The following is a 19,403-nucleotide window of genomic DNA, read 5'->3' as shown; positions in this document are numbered from 1 at the left end:
TGGTAGTATTTTCAGCCCAAGAAAATTAAAGCAATCTGTTGAATTCTTGACTATAAATAAAACAAGGCAGAAAACCTGTTCCTTTATATTGTTATTCCAAAAACTTTTCTATTTAAAAGGAAAAAAGCTATAGCCTTAATCTTGTCTTATGGACTGTTACTTTTCATAGGGTGATGAAAGTGAGGAGGCCAAGAGTGCTCTGCATGGGAAGGGCTAAGAAAGGCCCAGGTGGTTTTTCTTGCCTGCCCATCGCCTGGGACCACAAATTTTGCTTTCTGGTTTTTAAATGTTAAGGTTGGACATATGATGGTCAACTCTGACATTAAGCTAAGGGGAACTTTGAAATTACAATTAATAGTTGATCCAGACATTAGCAATCACCCAGAAATAACTCTGCAGAGAAGCACTACACTGGTAGTCACACCTTGGTCTACCTGAACCAGCTCCAGTTTCAGCTCAACACCATGCAGGTTGTTTCATCTGAATTTTCTGTTCAGAGCTGATACTTGTCAAGGAATATTTATGTGAACAAATTTTGATGTGAAAAGTGGAATGACACTTCTTTTTTTCATTTTCTACTAACACTGGGTGAATTGGTACAACTTTTGCTATAAATAATGGATAAGTGTTCTAAGTATGCAAGCGGGTGGTTATACATCCATGCATTGAATTCTGTCAAGTAATGTGCAGCATTAAATTGTCACTGTTAAAATGACCAGTGGTGTTAAAAATTGTCACTTTTAAGCATTCACTAAAATATATTTTGTGTTTCTAAAGCATATACAACATATAACTATATATATATATATATATATATATATATATATATATATATATATATAAATCCACACATATATGCATTTATACAATATATAACAAGACATACTTATCCAGAGCATGGTTATTTTTGTTATTACTCAAAACTCTTCTTTTGATGGACACCAATCTGCGCATATTATTTAAGAGAATATTTTTGATAATGGGTTCCTGAAGTTCTGCCAAAAAGAAGTATTTAGGGTAGATAAAGGTTTTTCATTTCTACAGTTCTAATTCATATAAACTGGGTTTGTTCATACTTCAGAAATAGAATCATCCTTACACCACACCTTAAAAATCTCTGTAGCCATGGCATTGTTGAAATGTTTTACTGCTGAAGTATTTTGGAGGTTTTGTACATGTGTTTCTTACAAGGAAATGCCTGTGGAAACAAAAAAAAAATAGGATTGGTTGATACAGCAGGCCTTTCTAGGCATATTATATATATAGATATAGATATATAGATATATAAAATAAATTATACCGATCTCAGGATGGGATAAGTAAATCTCTGGTGATATCTATTGACTATCTATTTACTTCTCTTGACAAGGCAGGGAATTTGACTGACTTCTTAGTTGAGACAGCAAAGTTTGTAGAGATGGATCCCATCACAAAGCAAAAAAAAAACTCCAGAGAAATAAAAGAATCTAATTTCATATATCCCAAAGTCCTTTGCTAAAATTTAAATATCAGATTTTAGAATAGCAGTGTGCTCATTTTAAAGGAAAGTCAAAGGAAGACATACAATTGAGCAGTTATTTATTGAACAAGTGGAAATAAGTCAATACAAGCAGTCATGCAGAAGAATGTGTTTAAAAAGCATCCCTAATCTATGCAAGGACATAGGTACCTGAGGTTCTGCTGTATAAAATCATTGCTGCTCTATCCTTGAATATTACCTGGCCATGGGTGTAAGAGGTAGATGGTTTAGAGTGGGAAAAACGACATTGTTTCAGTGCATAAGTTTAAAAAATATACAGCTCTTCAAGTATGGTCCAATTTCCCTCTTAGGGAAACTTGCAGTGTTGCTATTTCCCTAACAAAGGGATTTTGTGTGTATTTTTAGTACAGAATTAAATACAAACAGAGATGGAAAATTCCTTGATTTTGAGTATGGAGATTTAGCTGCCTCATACCAAAATTTGTGAGAAGGCAAAGGTGCACAGGGAGTGGTGAGCATGGTCTGAATTTCCATCTGCTGGTTTTATTGGCTAGAGGAGGTTGTAAAGGACGTGTGCTCTCAAAATTGCTGGAGATGCAAACAATATTTTAAATTACTCCAGGCAGCAAGGTACTGCATCTGAACAGATTGAAAGCTGAAATGTTGATATCAGAAATTAAATTAATGCACATGAGATTGAAACAATATCTAATTAAAATCACTTGAAAAATGACTTGAAAATTGAATATGACATAGTATTTAGCAGGCTGTTGCTAGCACAGCGACGTGGCTTTGACTTTTCTGCAACCATTTCCATTCCAGGCCTGGCTGCCAGTTAAATAGCTGCTACTTGAAGCAGCTATCTCGTGCCATCACCCTGTAAAGATTGGAGGACAAAATACCTTCTGCCTGCAGCTTGTGTACTTGTTCCTCATGAATGGCATTGTAAAACTTAGTACAGACACCCTTTTTCTCACTTTATATGGCCACTTGATTTGGTCATTCTTGTTCTGAGCTGATGTATTTTGAATATTCCATGTTGTGCTTTTGACTTGCTGTGTATATGCATGGCACAGTGTGTGGCCCTGCCAAAGACCAAGGCACTCTCTCTGAACCATGCTATGAAGAAACTTTCCAAATATTCAAGGGTTCCTTGTAGGGGAGGAGAAAGGAAAGTCCAGCTTTATGTAAATAAATGTAACATTTGCTTGTCTTAGAGATACTTGTTAAAAAGCTAAAAACTGTAATAAGCAGCATCTCTCTGGAATTCCCTTCCTCCTTTTCTCAGAGAGGAAAAGAAATGAAATTCTTCTAAATGTGGCTCTTTGAAAGGAGTTTTGCAACAAGCTGATTGGAAGAAAACAGGGGTTGTAGAATTCATCTGACAGCCTACAGCAAATCTGAATTAGTTGCCCTCAATTTATTGACTGGAGGTCCAGTCCATATAGTTAGTAAGTCTAGAGCATGAATTGGCTCATTCTAAAATGGACAGGTAATAGAGGCCAGGGGAATCATATGCCTATAAGTCATTTTTCCCCTACATTCAGTTAAATGCAATACACACTCCAAGTGCATATGCAAGTCAGATAGGCACCAAAAATCAAGTTTTCCTTGTGAGTGATGCCATCTTCCCAGAAACATTTTTCATATTTAAGGGTTGTTTCTTCTTTGGGACAGGTAAATCTTGCAACAGCCTGGGAGACAAACTGGGGAGGCTTCCTGCTGAAACCCTGCTGAACCTGTTCCCTTCCCCTCACTCGTGCCAGTGTGTGCTCCCACGAGTCAGCTGGAGGGTGCAGCTGTGCTTGGCAGCTTATTGATAGAAAACCTCCTTCCAGAAGTGCAGTAATGAGACTGAAGCTCTGCTCAGAGCCCTCCATAACTTGTTCCTTCTAATAACTGATGGACTCTGAGGTTAAACCTGCCAAACCTACACACTCCAATTCCTGACTGTGCCACTGACAGATAACTTTGCTAAAGAAATAAACGTTTGCCCTCAGAAAACACATCAGACCTCCCTCAGGCTGGTGAAGACTGAGCAGTGACAATCCTTACCCTTAAACACTCAGCAACACCCTCATCATGCTCTCTAATAGAGCAAAGCCATTAAGTTGTCCCCATTGTAATTTAGATCACAGAAGAGACTTCCACAGCTTCTTTCAGGTTAAAATAACTGGTATACAGAGAGTAGGCAAAATTATTCCAATGTAGCTACGTGCTTAATTATATGGAATACTGCATAAATTGTCAAGTGCAAAGAATTATTCTGATAAATTAAAATACTAATTAAATAGGCTATTGCAGAATTTTGAGAACATTATAGGGCTCCGCTTCTTCAGGTAATTTGCATATCCTTCATCTAGTGAATTTAATTTAAAGGCCTTCATTTTTGTGTGTTTGGAAGCCGTTTTTGTTTCAATGTGAGATTAAAAAATGGATTTTTTTTGTTGCTAACTGGTTTGAGAGGGATTTGGTTGGGGTATTTTCTCTTTTCCTTTTTTTTTAATTTTCAGTAGCTGTTTTTATTGTGCCTCTTTGCTGATGAGTTTGTCAGTTCTCCATTAGTATTATAAGACTTTAAACTGTGACCGGAAAAAAATAACTTTGATGAAATATGCAATATACCATGTTACCCAGAATTGTAATCTCTACTTTTATAAAATTTGCAACTGAAATATCAACTGCTGTATACTGGTATTTGAATAAGAGCTAGCAGTTAGTACATTCAAATATTTTTTTAAAATTTGGGCCAATTTTCAGAGAATTAGTAGCTTGTTAATATCTGAACATGTTTTCCCACCACTTCTTCCATCTATCTACTTTGACTTTGTCTTCTTGTTTTAAGTTCTCCATTATAGTCCTGCATAGAAAAGGTTAAGTGCTTGTATTCACCATTCCACAGCTTGAAGCAGCTGCTTGATACGCGGTTATTGCTTCAGCTTCAGCACCATTTTTGACAGAATTTCTTGACCTTCCTGGGCAGCTTGTGGAGTTCAAGGTTAGCTAAAATTCTCTGCTGCACACGCCTGGAGTGAGCACGCCGGAGACTGTCGGCGTGTCTGTCTCCACAGTCTGACAGAGCCTGGGCTGGACCATTTTCCGGTTATGATTTAATCAATAACTCCTCGTGCCTTCATGCCTCCTAATTTTGGCAGGGTTTGTGTTAGCATGGCTGTCAGACCTGTCCTTTGTGTTTCAGCCAGTATCAAGGGGGAAAGCAGGGGTATTAAATAAACCTTTTTTGTGGTTGTTTTTTAATATCAAAGCTTCAATAATTAATGTCTGCAGGAAACCTATGAAAAGGAGGTCAAATCTGTAATAGTAATTATAAAATTCAGCGATTCAGCAGAGCCAATATTTTCTATTAACTGTTCATGTGGTAAGAAATTACACAGTGGGATTTAAGCTTTGTTGTTTACTTATAGCCATTTATTTTGCAGCCACTCTGCTGTGCAGTTTTCTTTATCCTAAGCTGCCAAAGAATCCTTTGTTGGACCATTCAGTTTCTTTGAAGGAGGCTATGGAACTTTCTCATTTTATAAATCTTCAATTTTTGCACTTGGAAATCTGCCTTTAATCTGTGTTTTCTGGGTGCATGGTGGTCAGTGTGGTAGCATTGCATATCTTTTCAAAGATTTTCTTATTGTTTTGGAAATTCATACTGCACAAGATATACAACACTGCAAAACGTGGTCTCAAATTTCATGTTTCTGTCAACTTGCCTTCCCATGTTCCCTTTGGCTTTGTGTGGAATGAATTTGTGTGTGAATGTATAAACCTGGCACAGGTGTTAAGTATGTGAGTATTGCATGCAGGTTTTAGGTTGTCATTCAGCAAAACATGCATTTAAGCTTTCTTAGCTTGGGACTCCAGGTTCCTCTCTGCTTAATCAGCATATTAAAAAGATGCAGAAATAAAAGTGTCTGGGTCTAAAACATGTGCAGAGATTTCTTCTTTGTTTGAATTGAGGGCAATATTCGCTCCTTGCATAAGGCAGCCAGAAAAGTTTTTCTGTGTTAGAATTGCTAGAGGTGTAACTTCTTGAGTCTTTGCATGTAAAAACTCTTACAAAAATCTTTCCATAAGTGGTGAGATGGAGCCTAGCGATCCAACTTACCTCTGGAATAAATGTGACTCATTTGTGTTGCACTTTGGACAAACTCAATAAAGCATCAGTTCAGGATAGTCTTCAAAAAATGTCTGCTGAAACCTGAGCTCTTTTAAATATTTCAAATGGCAACAATTAAAGGGAACTTTTCACAAATTAAAAAAAAAAAGTTAATTCCTTTATGTATTTTAATGTAAATTTGCAGTGTGCAGTATGTCCCAGCATTTCTTGACCTTTCTGATTGGAAGGTTTGCTTCAGGCATCCAGAATTGAGAAGCTGCATCTATCAAATTTTGTTCATAATCAAAGAAGAGGTAGATGCCTGCAGATATGTGTAAGATGTGTGGGATGACTCACCACATTAAATGTGCATCCCTTTCCAAAGACAGCAGAGAGAACCCAGATGACTCACTTGGATTACAGGCAGCTAAAGGAAGGAGAGGTTAACAAGGCTGCAAGGCTTCATTGCTACTCATAAATAAATCAAGCCAGGTGCCTGGGTTTTGGCCACAAGTCCAACTGACAAAGTTTGCATCTAGAAGGTGAAAATCTCCCCATCCAGAATGGGATGGCAGTACCCATACACCCAGCTAGGAATAACCTCATCCTTGTGCTGTTCCCAGAGCTGTGGTTGAGCACTGTTTTTTGAGGCTGCTGACAGTCACAGGCCAAAACATATCAGACCATAGGTTTAAGGGAATGGGCAATTGTACAGCAGTGCTCAAGCCCATGCCCTGAGTGTGTTTGGGCTGCAAGTATGATTGTAGTCTTAGTCATTATTACCTTTATTTAAGTGCTTTATGCTGGATTGCTTTATTTTAGTTTTTAATGCTTTTAGTGATATAGATGCTGATAAAGAGAAAAAACTAATTGAAAAAAAAAATGTGCATTGCATCCTGGTGGTGTGAAATAAACTCTTTATTTTACCTGTGAGATAAGAGTCTGTATCTGTTGTCAAAAGTCCTACACAGTGACAGTGTTGTTCTCATGGTAAATTACTGCTTGCTCTTCAATGCAAGCAAGTGGGAAGTATCCTCAGAAAAGAACTTTCCAAACAAATTGTGTATCTGTGTTAATTGTGTGTAATATTGTGGAAAATAGAATTAGCTTGGCTTTCTTTTTCACATAATGATGAGCAATTAATAGCATAAATATGCATTCAAAAAACCTGACTAGCAGAGTTGCTCTCAGGGAAAGGTATTCCATAGATGGAATAGGTAGGAAATGTCATGAATATATTGATGAAGGAAAGAAGGTTGGTGGGAAATGCTGTAAAATCATACATATTCCAGCTTTCCTTTAACTCTCTCAATCTTCATTTTTCCTTACAGCCATAAACAAAGAGAAGCTTGAAAAAACAACTGGACTGAAAATTCTGCAGACTGGTGTGGGGGAGGTAAGTGGCTTTCAGGCATTTTACATTCTGAAAAATATTTTCTTTATTGGGATTTTTTGAAGAAATTCTGGAGCTCATGAATGTTTGTGAGCTACCAGTCTCATGGTGCTAAGGGCCTTTTTATGATACAGTTGCATCTGTCAAAATACAATCTGCTGCACAAATAGCACTGTATCCCACAGAGAAAAAAAATACCATCCTTATGAGAAAAGTGCAGCCAGCTTTAAGAAATGCAGTTTTAGCTTTGTTGTATCACAGGAAAAAGATCCCCAAAGATGAGCACAGTGACTGAAGTTGTCATATTATTCCCCTTGGTTTTGATGGAGTGCTATCTCATCTAGAACAGTGGAAGTTTAAATTTGGGGTATAGAATCTTAGATATTAGAGAGAATCTGACATCTGAATGTCTCGCTTATTTTGGATTTAACTTGAAACATAAATAAAACATGTGTCTGTTATTATAGTGATATCACTAAGCAAAAACTCCACTAAGCAGTTCATCATTTATTAATAAACATGATGCTATCTGCTAAGAACCTTGTATGAACCGCAGTTGATTGCTAATTCTCGTGCTAATTTTGTGTACACAGTTATCTCTTTTTTTTTCATTTTCATTTAAGTAATTTTGCTAGTGGTGAATGCTCACAGGGCTAGGCAAATGTCTTTTTCTCATGATTGCATTATTCTCAGTATTAAAAATAATGAATTACTAACTTCTAATATACTCAAGGAATAGGTTGTTTTCTTTCTTTACCAATTTTTGGGTTTATATTTCTGATTTTCATCAGATCATGCCTAAGAACTTAACTTGACGAGATTTGTGAGGTTCACTGTGCAACTTCATTCACATTACTGAAAGACTTGGTCTTGGGGGTGGGGGGGGGTAATAACACTGAGACCTGCTGTGATGCTGAGGGCCAAAGCTGAAAGAATTGGAACTGGAAACAAAGATAGGTGAAATCATCAGGAAATGAAAGCCATCATCTCTCTTTAACTGATTTATCTGGGAATGTTTCTTATGGGTGCACAACCTTAGAAACTGGGAAGAACATCCTGGGGCATGGCTGTGCACCTCAGGCTGTGTCCTGACTTCAGGCCAGGCTGAAGTTTGTGATTGTGCTGCCTGCAGCCCCTGATTTCTGTTTATTAGCAGGAGAACCAGGATTGGGGTACAGGCTGTGGAAGCCACTCAGTATCATTCTACCCAATGGGACTCATCCATGCTAATAAAATACCTCCATGTATTTTGTCCAATTCCAGTCATTGAATGGATTCCAGTCTGCTGCAAAATCAGCTGGGGAATGAAAGCCCACTTCAGATGCTTACTCTTAATCAGTTTTTGTATTTTGTGTGGTGAATGGAGGAAAAATTCCCTTTTGGATAGCTGGAATGCAGGAAGCTTTCACCTGCTAAAGGTATCATTAATGCCCATTGTAGGATTGCTGTAGCCATGGTAGTCTAGGGATGTGCTGGAGCTATAACTTTAAGGACTTCCTAGATTCTAAGACCAGCTAACTGAGTGTGAAAAATTGAAGAGTTCTTAGGCCAGAGACCTTACCAGCCTGATTCTTGTGTTTGGTTCAAAAAAAGTCACTGTAGAATTTACCTTCCATATATTTATGCTGTTGTAACTTTTTTATAAAAAAACACTGATACAACTTGGGGTAATGAAGACTTGGACAGAATTCTGTTCTTTGCACTCTACCAAATAGGTATTATTAGAAGGCAAAAAGTGAAAACTGATTAACCCAAGCAAAGCAGACATTTTGGCCTAAATATAATCCAGGTTATATCCAAAAAAGGGTGATCAGCAGAGAAAGAACCAAGTGGTTTGGACCAAGTAAGGTGATGGAAGAACATTTATTCAGCTGCTTATGTATTTTGTTGGATGTGAATCCTCCCAGCTGTGTACATTCCCCTTTCTAAGTCTTGGCAGATATGATTGTGTGCATAATGAATACATTTCTGTGCTCTCATATAAAAGAAAAATAGAGAAGTGCTGTGACCAAGCTTTTTTTCTGTTGATACAGTATCAGATTCAGGCTATTTCAGGTCAAATTTAACTATGGCAATTCAGTTTTGCAGTTTGTCTTTTATTCCCCCTGGTGAATAATTATTATTCACCAGTATGTATTTAAAGATAGTGAAAGAGCTTCATGTTGAATAAGGATTCCTTTTACTTCACACTGGAATTAGGAATGGAATTATATATAATGGTGACAGTAAATCAAAGTCAAGATGCTCTAATCAAAATTACTTAGGAAAACTTTAGTAGAGAATGAGAAATGGCCTTTTTGTTTGGACAGCGTGTCAGATGCATGACAAACTTAATGGATATATAATCTTCATATGCAGGCCTGTAAAATAAAAAGGATTGATTTTGCAAGGCAGTTTTCAAATCTGAAATACCTCAGGAGAATGATGGTGGTGGCAAAGGGAGTCACTGTCCAAACAAATGCAGGAGCTCTCCTAAGCTCAGCAGTAATTCATGTGTGGTTCTGGATAGTGGAATCTGTTTTAGGTTGATCTATGATAACAGGATTTGTGTCTCAGTAAGGAGTGTGTGGACACTAGTGACTTCCCAGGCCTTGGCTGTGCTGGAAGGAAACTGTCTCTTCCTCTGTGGAGATGAGAAATGCTTTTCAGAGCTACTCAATCTATCACTTTCTTTCCCCTATCTCAAGAAAAAAACATTTCAAAAGCAACAACAGACTATGAAATTCACACCAAGCTTACTGAGCCATTCAGTCAAGTCCAGGGAGAGCTGATGAATTGCTTTTATGTCACTGCATAAACATGTGCTCTATAGTCATTAACAACATGGGTCTGGAGCCTACCACAGCTGCAATCCAGTTCATCATCTTTATGTCATGTAAAAGATTTCCACAGCTTGTGATTCTCTCAGCTAGGCCTGAGTTAGCTGTGTTGTGTCAGTGGAGGGTGGGCTCTGCTTTAGCTGGATTAAAAAGAGTTCCTAAGCTGCGACTTCAGAAGCCGCTCATGTTTCAGGATGTTGACTTAAAAGTTTTGTGCATTCCAGGGGAAGATGTGGATGATAAAATGCAGTGCACTGTCTGGACTCTGGGCAAGCAGAGCTTCTTTCAGGCCATTATAGAACAGATTTTACCAGTATTTCCACCGTACATCCACCTCAACATAGAACATTTGTAACAGAATATTCAACAGTACAGGGATCCAGAGAGTTAGGTTAGAGTTTGATATGATGTGCATCACTCTTAAAATGAGAATTATTTTGACATTTATCTTGTTTGCAAGAAGGCGACTATACCAGAAAACCAGAATAACTCGGCTGTAGAGAAAACCAGTGCTGAGGTTGTAATCTAGAGGATCTGTTCATTGCTATAGTACTATCTCTGGAATTATATTTGCCAAGATGTTTCTTTTTTATTTGCATTTTTCCAGCACCTATAACAGGGGCTGGAACAGACTAAAACTAAAAAACCAGTAGAACTCCTCTACAGTATCCATGTGAGATTTGTTGGTCTTATTGTCATGCATGCTTGTGCCAGACAAATCCTTCATGAGCATTTCACACCTTCTTGTTTATTCAGATACAATGAAGCTTTGAGGTATTTTCTTTTGATCTCCTACATATGAAATAAATCTCTGAAGTCCTGAGGTCATCTTCAGCTGTTCTGTTATGTCTATGAGGGTATGACTGCATGTGTTGTGTTATTGAAATGTCTATTTGCATAATACCATGAAAGACACAATACTGGTAAAAAGTGAAGAGCTAAACAGCATGTAAGCAGGACCCATAACTGTTCTCTGCTTCAACTTGATGTGAACCACTGCTTGATTTGAACTTGTGCTTTGAATGGCTGAGCACTCCTGCAAGATCTTGAGGATCTCTTTGTCTCACATGAAGGGAAAGCCTCTTTAGCAGCTGCACAGCTCCTCCAACTCCTCCCGAGTTCAGTAATCAGCAGCAGCAGAAGCCCCAGTCCCACACCAACATTATTGCAAGTGGATTTGTTCCCAGGAGGTTCTCTGCAGCCCAGGGGAGCTCAGGAGACACCATGAGCCACAGCCCTGCACAGGGGTCAGCATGTCAGGTATCCCTACAGCATCCTTTAGGAACTACTTCTATCTCTTCACATGAGCACCATTGAATTCTTACAGGAACACAAGATTTTTAAGTTCAATTCCATGCTCAGGTCGGCTGTGACCAGAATTACTGTGACACAAATAAATGTTTATTCAGCTTTTGGCTGCAATCTGTTTTCAACCAGTTTCAGAATAACGAGTCAGGCTCTCCAGTCAGGCTCTCTGGCTAATCAGAACTTAGTCACACTGTAGCATTTAGAAGTAACACTTCAGGAAATTTTAGAAATAAAGCTAAACAGAACATTAGATTTCTCCAAAAAGAATAATTAAGATCTATGGCTCATTTATTTAAGACCTTGTATAATTTTGAAAAATGCATTCTAGCTAATATTTAGATATAATGGAGGGCAGACACCTCTGCACTGCAGGGGAAGTGTTCTTAGACACTTCTCAAGAAAGTGTAAGCTGGTTTTGGGATATAAGAGTCTGTGATTTGAATAATCAATTAATGAGGCCTGAAACAAACCTAGGGAATGGCACTGTTCTTGTCTTGAACTGACAAAAGATCACCCACTTCTGAATAAGTTATATTAAATTACCTCTTTCAATTTCCCAGTAAGAATGCACAGAAAAACCTAATCATTGGAATCAGAACTTCATTTGTAGGATTTGAATCATGGCTCTCATATGGCAGACATAAAAATTAGAACAGTTTTCTAAAGCAAATGGAAATAACTTAAAATGTATGCAAAATGAATGCTTCACCATACCTCTAGAGGTCCTAAAATAGAGCAGTGATATTTTGACATGTTTCAGGATATTCTCATTTATAGATATTTTGATAGGTGTAGAATTATGTTGATGTTGCATAAAGTGATGTTACTACAATAAAGAAATCAGTGTTTAAAAATTCTAGTGAAGCTAGAGGACATGATAAGACAGACTTTCCACTGATGTACAGGCTTCTGAGGCAGGTTTCTAGCTTCTTACCTTCCTTAATGTTGCCAGATTTTGTCCCTATTGTCCCTATCCATCCAGATTTTACCTAGAATGATATTGGATTGGACATCCATAAAAAAAATTGGAGTGCAGAACTTGGCAAATCGTTGTCAATTGTTGAAGAATAAGGTGTAAACCTTTTTTCTGATCTTTGACTACTAGGCAAAATGCTGAGTGCTGGCTTTTGGGTTAGAAAGATCAGATCAGCCTGGGATCTACTCCAGCTGTCTCTGTTACAGCAACACCTTGGCAAGCCAAGTGCTCCTGACCTGAGCAGGTACTGCCCAGGGGTGCCCAGGACTGGAAGGGATGCTGTACTCAAGATCACTTGGCTGAGGTGGGTCTGAGACTGACCATGGTGTATGAACAGCAGCTGTGCATGTACAAATACTCCAATTTTAGCCCAAGACACAGCTAAGTTTTGCCACTTCACTGAAACCCACCCTTTTTTTACCAGAACTGATTAGGCTGAAGGCACATGTGAGGGCAAACAGCTCTGCACTGCAGGGGAAGTGTTCTTAGACCAGAGGACACCAGGGAGGGCTTTATCCCCATGCCTGCCTTCAGCATTTTTTCTTCCAAACCCCATGGCTTAGAGATCAACAAGTTTATTTCTTCCTGTTATGTGAGACTGGAGTTCCCACAGACAGCTCTTGCTGTTGGCTTTTGCTGATCACTGTGGCTGTGTTGATCAGCAGACAAACATTTCCAGGAGGGCAGTGTTTGGAGCCACATGAATTATTGTGGTTAAGGCATGGATCAGGTCACAGAGGGGTTCTTTGCCTTAAGGCATGCAAATTTATATGTAGAAATAAGAGCAATGATATTAAATGAAAAGCTTTTAGGAGTACAGTCCTTGAAATATTCTGGGTGAAGGCATAATGAGAAAGAATTACCTTATCACACACACAAATTACAGATTCTAAAGCTGTGTAACCTTTAAAAAATAGTAGATTATATTTTCCATAGAATTGTACTAGAAATATACTACTTATGTGAAATTTTACTAACAGTGAATAATATCTCACTATTACAGTTTGTAAGTACACATGAATAGTAAAGTTATGCTAATCAGAACTTAGTCACACAGTAGCATTTAGAAGTAACACTTCGAGAAATTTTAGGAATAAAGCTAAACAGAACATTAAATTTCTCCAAAGAGAATGATGAAGATCTATGGCTCATTTATTTAAGACCTTGTATGCTTTTGAAAAATGCATTCTAGCTAATATTTAGATATAATGTTAATGCTATTTATTAACTATTCATTACAGTACATAGCCCACTAGAGGGCTGCTTTTCAAGTAAATTGCATCCAGAGTGTTAATAAATTGTTAAATGTTTAAAACCAAAAAATATGCAGCAGAAATATGTCTATAATTTTACCACATTATTTTGTCAACTATTTTCTGCTACTGCATGTTATATACAGAGCATACTAAGACAATATAAGTCATGGCCTCAATTCTACAAACATTTAGAATATGCTTAGCTTTAAGTATATTGTTATTCCTTTTAAGCTGCTGCTAAGTTTAGAGTTAAAGCGATGCCTGGATGCTCCTGAGACTGTCTTCTGTCACATATCACACCGTCTCTGGTTGTGGAGGGGCAAAGTTCCAATGTTTATCCCCTGTATTTGATTTGAATATTGCATAGCAGAGGTATTTTGACATCTGAATGACAGGTCACAGCTTCAGTTTGGAAATCATGTGTCAGTAGTAATTTCTTTTCTTGTGCTCTGATTGTGACAACGCCCTCCATCTTCTTTACAAATTTGTAAAGAACACGACAAGGAAATGAGGAGATTATAATGTAAAGAAAAATACAGCAAACCTGATTTTCAGAGACAACTATCAATCCATAATGATTTATGTTTTCCTCCTGAAACAGTATATAAAGCACAAGTATTCAAGTGTCACATTGGTTCATGAGTTCCTTTACAGTAGCACTGTGTGATTTAAAGGAGCAGAAGTGCCAAGTGATGTGGCAGTTGCCATGGTAACTACAGCAATTCAATTTTTATTCAGTATCATGTAAAATGAAACAAGATACAGTTTGCCTTGTGGCTTCAGGAACTTATGCATCCTACCAGTGTTCTTCCTTTTTGTCTTTTTTAGCATTGTGCTGGTTAAAAAGTTGCATGTGTTTGTTTTAAGGATTTATCTTGGGTTTAGGCTGTGTCATGCCATTGTTTTTAAAGCAGAGTTTCCCTTAGAAACCATTATAAATCTGCAGAGAGAAGAGATTTAGATACTAGCTCTGGCTACATAGAGCAAACTGCAGGGTAATTCTGTTTAAGAATCAATGTTATTATTCACCTTAACTGTGATTTGGCAGCCTGCACTCAATATATTAATAGAGAATCTTTAAATAGAAGAACATGATTGTTTGTACTAGATACCTTACTGATTCATGAAATTCAGCAACCTCCTTCTACCAGCAGCCAGGTTATTATGACTCAAAGGAAAACAAAATCTTGGGTGCTGTAATGGGTCAGCTGGGGAGGCTGCAGATTAAATTCTTTTAAAGTGTCTGAAGTTTGAGGGATCTAGATGGTCAGAAATCGTAGAAAAGGGAGACTCTTCCATCACCACAGGTAGGAGCTTGATCCTGGCAGGAACACGTGGATTTGAAGCAATCTCAAACACATATTTAACTATTTAAGGAGAGGAAGAAGTGGCAGATCCCAGTCTCTCAGCCCTCTCTCTAGCAGACACTGGGCTGGAAATGTTCCCACATAGGTCAGCATGGAAAGACCTTTGTCAGGACCTTTGCTCTAGGTCTGTAAGCACAGGAGAATAAGAGTCTGTTTCTAAGATTCAAGTTCTTGAGACATCCAACTTTCCTATAGGAATCCTTGACATCATGGGCCCAGAGCTGGTAAAATGAACAGGAACAGGACCCTTAGCCTGTCATGGTCCCATGTTTGTCTGTACTCACATTGTGTCCTCTGCCAGTGAGGACTCTTGGGCTGTTTGCTTTTCCACCTAAGCAAGATCCTGGCTAGGGACCATTCACAGCAGGCAATTTCAGTGTGGTCATCTTTGGAGCATGGGTGTAAAGGCATGTTAAAATTAAAAAATAATAAAATTAAAACTTCAGCTGTGGGTTAAAAGAATTCTGTCATTTATTGTAGGTTTTTTAGTACTAAGCTTTAAGTACTTGAGTAAAACTTAAGGTCTTTGTTTTCTGGGAAGGCCTGATAGCACATTCTTATTCATCCTTCCCAGAACTGCTTTGCACTTGTACATCACTAAGTTTGTACCCTCAAAGGCAACATGGCTGTAGTGTCCATCACTTCAGACTCATTCAAAATGCAAGGCTTAATCTGTTATATATATTGAAGAAAATTCTTGTCAGAAAACTTACAAGTTTCTAAATTTAAACCTGATGATTCCTATTAAATTAGTTTCTTGGAGCTCGTTTTTGTTTCTTTTTTGCATTAATCAGCAGATTTATCCTGATGAGATAGTTTTAAGATCTAGGTAAGAAAAATGTTGGAGTTGCTTTGACTAGCATAGTTTTAGTTTTGTGTGTGCTTTGACTGGTATCAAAGGGAAATGTTGGGGTATTTTTATAATGAGAATGCAAACATACTTCACTGAAATACTAACTCAAAGTTTCTGTAGAAATAATGCAGTGGCTCCTGAACTGTATCAAGTCCCCAGCAGGTCTCTGTTTTCACTTAGGAATGTGTAGGTGTCTCTGATTTGCATTGCTGGGCATTTGGCACTAGCATCGAGGAGATAACAGATAGATAGGAGAGAAGTGGAAGAGTGCAGCTCCAGCAAAGCACCCATTTCAGCGAGGAATTCAATGTGTCTGTGTGCTGTGCAGGGAGACCTGGGCAGGGCAGGAGCACAGCACGTGCCTGGCACAGCTCTGGGGTCACTGAGGCTGCTTTTGGTGCTTGGAGAGATCTGCCAGGGAGGGACCTTTCAATGTGAGCTGAGCATATCGAGAGAGTGAGTGTGAGCACCCGTGACAAGGAAAGGGACATCATCCTGTGCCACAGGAAAGTGACCCAGTCCAGGAATGCCCAGGGACCACAGCAGCTCACTGTGCACTCATCTCTCACAAAGGGATGGCATTTTGCAGACTGTTTGTCTGGTTCTTTACCTTTGGCAGGTAGAGTAATGACTTCATTTTACAAATGTCAATCCTGGTTTTATGATATGGATTTCACTTGATTGTTAAACTGTTAATTTACAGATCTTTACTAAGTGAATGCAAACAAATTCTGGTCCTCAAAGCTCTGCTAATGCACAATGTTTGAATTTTAATTTCCAGTCCATCTTAGATTATGGTGATGAAAAACAATATTTAATCCCTCGTTAACACATGAATAAGCGGAAACTGTCATTTCCCTCCAAACAATAATGGGATTATCTCAAGAACTGTCAGTTTATGTGAAAACATTATGTTGCCCAAATTTTCATAAAAATTAGCAGTGGGTAATATTCAAGATCAGAGCAATGGAAAGAGGGAAATCTGCATTCATGGTAATAAATATTCATATTTGTCTGCTCAGGAGATGAAAATCTAATCAAGGGGCTATTGATGCACTGGCTTTTTTTTTTTTTTCTTTTTCTTTTGCTTTTTTTTTTTTTTTTTAACCAAGATGTTTCATCTAAATTGGGTTTGATATGGAAATTAGTCTTACTCCAAGTCCTCCAGGCCATGAGCATGCTGGGATAACACTGGAGGTGTCCAGTACATCAGATGTTGCTGCTGGCATCTGCTTCCACAGACAACAAACACAATAAAATTAAATAAAAAATTGACAACATCTCAAGGGTCAAGCTCCCAGCGGTTTAGGGTGTTGCAGGGGGGTTTTCCCCCCAAAACATTTTAATTTTATCCCAGTTAAATCCTCAGTACTGCAGGGTTAAAATTGTCGGCATTTTTTGCTTTTGTTGACAATTACCATAAATCAGAAGACACTCTGCATGAAGCTTAATGAAATATGTATGATATAAAAATGGGAAGAAGATAAGTGCAGTTTGCTGCTTCAGGATTTTGTGTGTGTATCTCTGTATCTGTGTGTGCACATGCACAGCCTGAAGAGGTAACTTGTATTTTGTGTGCTGTACAGTGAACAGAATAGTCAGGCAGTTACTGACTGGCCAACATATTAAAAAGCATATAATGTGAAAAAAGTATTATAATTTTTCCAAAAGTGAGAGTAGTATGTTTTCTATATCAGGTAATTTGTTCAACTAATATACTTGCATGTTAAAATACTCCGTTTAAAATATTTCTTCATGCTTCTTTTTTATCTTTACTAGTATGAAAATCTGGTTTGTCCTAAAATAAGTATTTGCCTTGAAATACTTTAGTATTTACTATTACTACTAGTAGTAGCAGTAGTAGTAGTGGTGGTAGTAGTAGTAGTAGTAATAGTAGTATAGTCATGAGTTGCACACAATATCTTGTTCTTCATTGTGCTTCTCAGGGGTTTTATGACCTTTTTAAAAAACAGACACATCATTAAGATACTAAAAATAACCCCACATAGATGTACATATACACTTACACACATGTATATGTGTGTGTGTATGAAGAAGGACATCCTTTTGTGGAAAGGTCTTGTGTTCTCTGACATTTACCTGACAGACCTGTAAGTGCTTCTGGACACTGGGCAATTCACACAAACAGAATCACACATACAGAATTCACAGAATCACTGGGTTGCGAGAGACCTTCAAGATCATCAAGTCAAATCCAGCCCTAATGCCTCAACTAAACCCTGGCACCCAGTGCCACATCCTGGCTTTTTTTAAACACATCCAGGGATGTTCCATTCAGCTCCTGATGGTTGTGCACCCACCAGGAGTGTGTGACTCAGTCCTCTTAAAACTCAAAACGCCTGCACTGATTTTATTGAGTTCCTGGATAAATTGCCATACAAAAAGCATTTTTTTTTTCCATTTGGAACTGAGCAAAAATATATCAGCAACATTCAGCTATATTGCCTGTAGCAGGAGAGAGCAGAAAGGTAGGCAGAGCCTGCTCTGAAAGAAAGGATATTCCTACTAACCAAAAAAGGAGAATAGTCAGAATAGAAATATTGCTTGTTCCAGGGATGGCACCCTTTCTTTGTGAACTCTATACTAAATAGGAATATGGAGATATGGCGTATTTCAGAATTCCAGTAATTTGTGCAATAAATTGTTGTGAAGCAAGTATAAGCAGCCTGCAGAGTGTGGTGTGCATGTATTGGCAGACCTGATATCTTTAACTATACAATCTGTGCTGGCATCTTTGTCCAAAATGTTTTTCAGAGACCTTATCTTCCTAATCAACTCCTTTGCCAAGCTAAAAAAAGAGAAAGGAAATGCATGTAGCATATATAGCAGATGGGTGTTCAGCTGTACAGGTGTCTGGTGTGCAGATGCCAGATAATGCAAAGTAGTTAGATATTTTCTGGGAAATTCCATTGCCTGTTCCAAAAAGAGAGAGTCATCCATTCTTCTAGTGCTACCTGCCCCAGCAAGATGCACGCCTGTGAGTGTTAATGACCCCTCTTAACTCTTTCCCATTTGATCAGAGTGGTTCTTAGAGAGCTGCCTTTTTTCTCTTTGCCTTTTCCTAAGACACTGAATTGACTTTGAAGTTCATCAGTTTCTGCAGCAAAACAGCAACAGCCTGCATCAAGGTTAGGCAGCATCATTTGAACCAAGCTCTTCTTTATTCACTTCACCTTCTTACATGGATTGGAGAGGCATCAGTCATAGAATCAGGGAATCATTGAACGGCTTGGGTTGGAAGGAACCTTAAAGATCATCCTGTTTCAGCCCTCTTGCCATGGACAGGGACACTTTCCACTAAACCAGGTGGCTGAAAGCCTCATCCAGCCTGGTCTTGTATATTTAAGCCACAGATATATATTAAGGCATAGTACATCTCAAAGCAGTGTCTGGAGATAAGCAATGTAGTGCTACCTGTAAGACACAGATCCAACATCATTTGAGTACTCACACCACTATGCAGCCAATTTTAACTTTTTAAGGTGACTGTGCATTAAGGTGCTTCACGAACCTCAGCTGTGCTCCTGGGTCCCATTTCCAGTCACCTTCATGCAGGGAGCTGCTACTGCACTCAACTGAAGTATCACAGGCAGCTTCTGGATGTGCACTCTGATCTTCCCCACAAAAGCACCACCTGCACACTTGGCAGTGCTCAGCAGGAGAGTTCTCTGTGATAGTGTGGAGCATTACTGCTTTCCCATTTGGATGAATTTTTTTCATGATAGAAACACAACAGAGACCCAGATTTGGGTCTCAGATTTGAGGGGAGGTATAGGCCCTCATGCAGAAGGAGGGACACCCTGATTTTCTGCTTGGCTCTTC

The 19,403-nt window shown here is 38.4% G+C and overlaps 1 protein-coding gene across 1 annotated transcript in view; it reads left to right on the top strand.

The window, feature by feature from the left end:
• The window catches only part of LOC115485364 (receptor-type tyrosine-protein phosphatase N2-like), a 187,570-nt gene that overhangs the window by 154,783 nt on the left and 13,384 nt on the right, over positions 1–19,403 (top strand). The window contains exon 7 of the mRNA XM_050970472.1: positions 6,920–6,984. Within this exon, the coding sequence (XP_050826429.1) occupies positions 6,920–6,984 (65 nt within the window). The remainder of the gene's footprint in view (positions 1–6,919; positions 6,985–19,403) is intronic.

The sequence above is a fragment of the Serinus canaria genome, chromosome 2 (assembly GCF_022539315.1).
Source record: "Serinus canaria isolate serCan28SL12 chromosome 2, serCan2020, whole genome shotgun sequence".
NCBI classification, from domain to species: domain Eukaryota; kingdom Metazoa; phylum Chordata; class Aves; order Passeriformes; family Fringillidae; genus Serinus; species Serinus canaria.
Note: the sequence above shows the minus strand (reverse complement) of the source record. Positions and strands in the feature narration are given on the sequence as shown.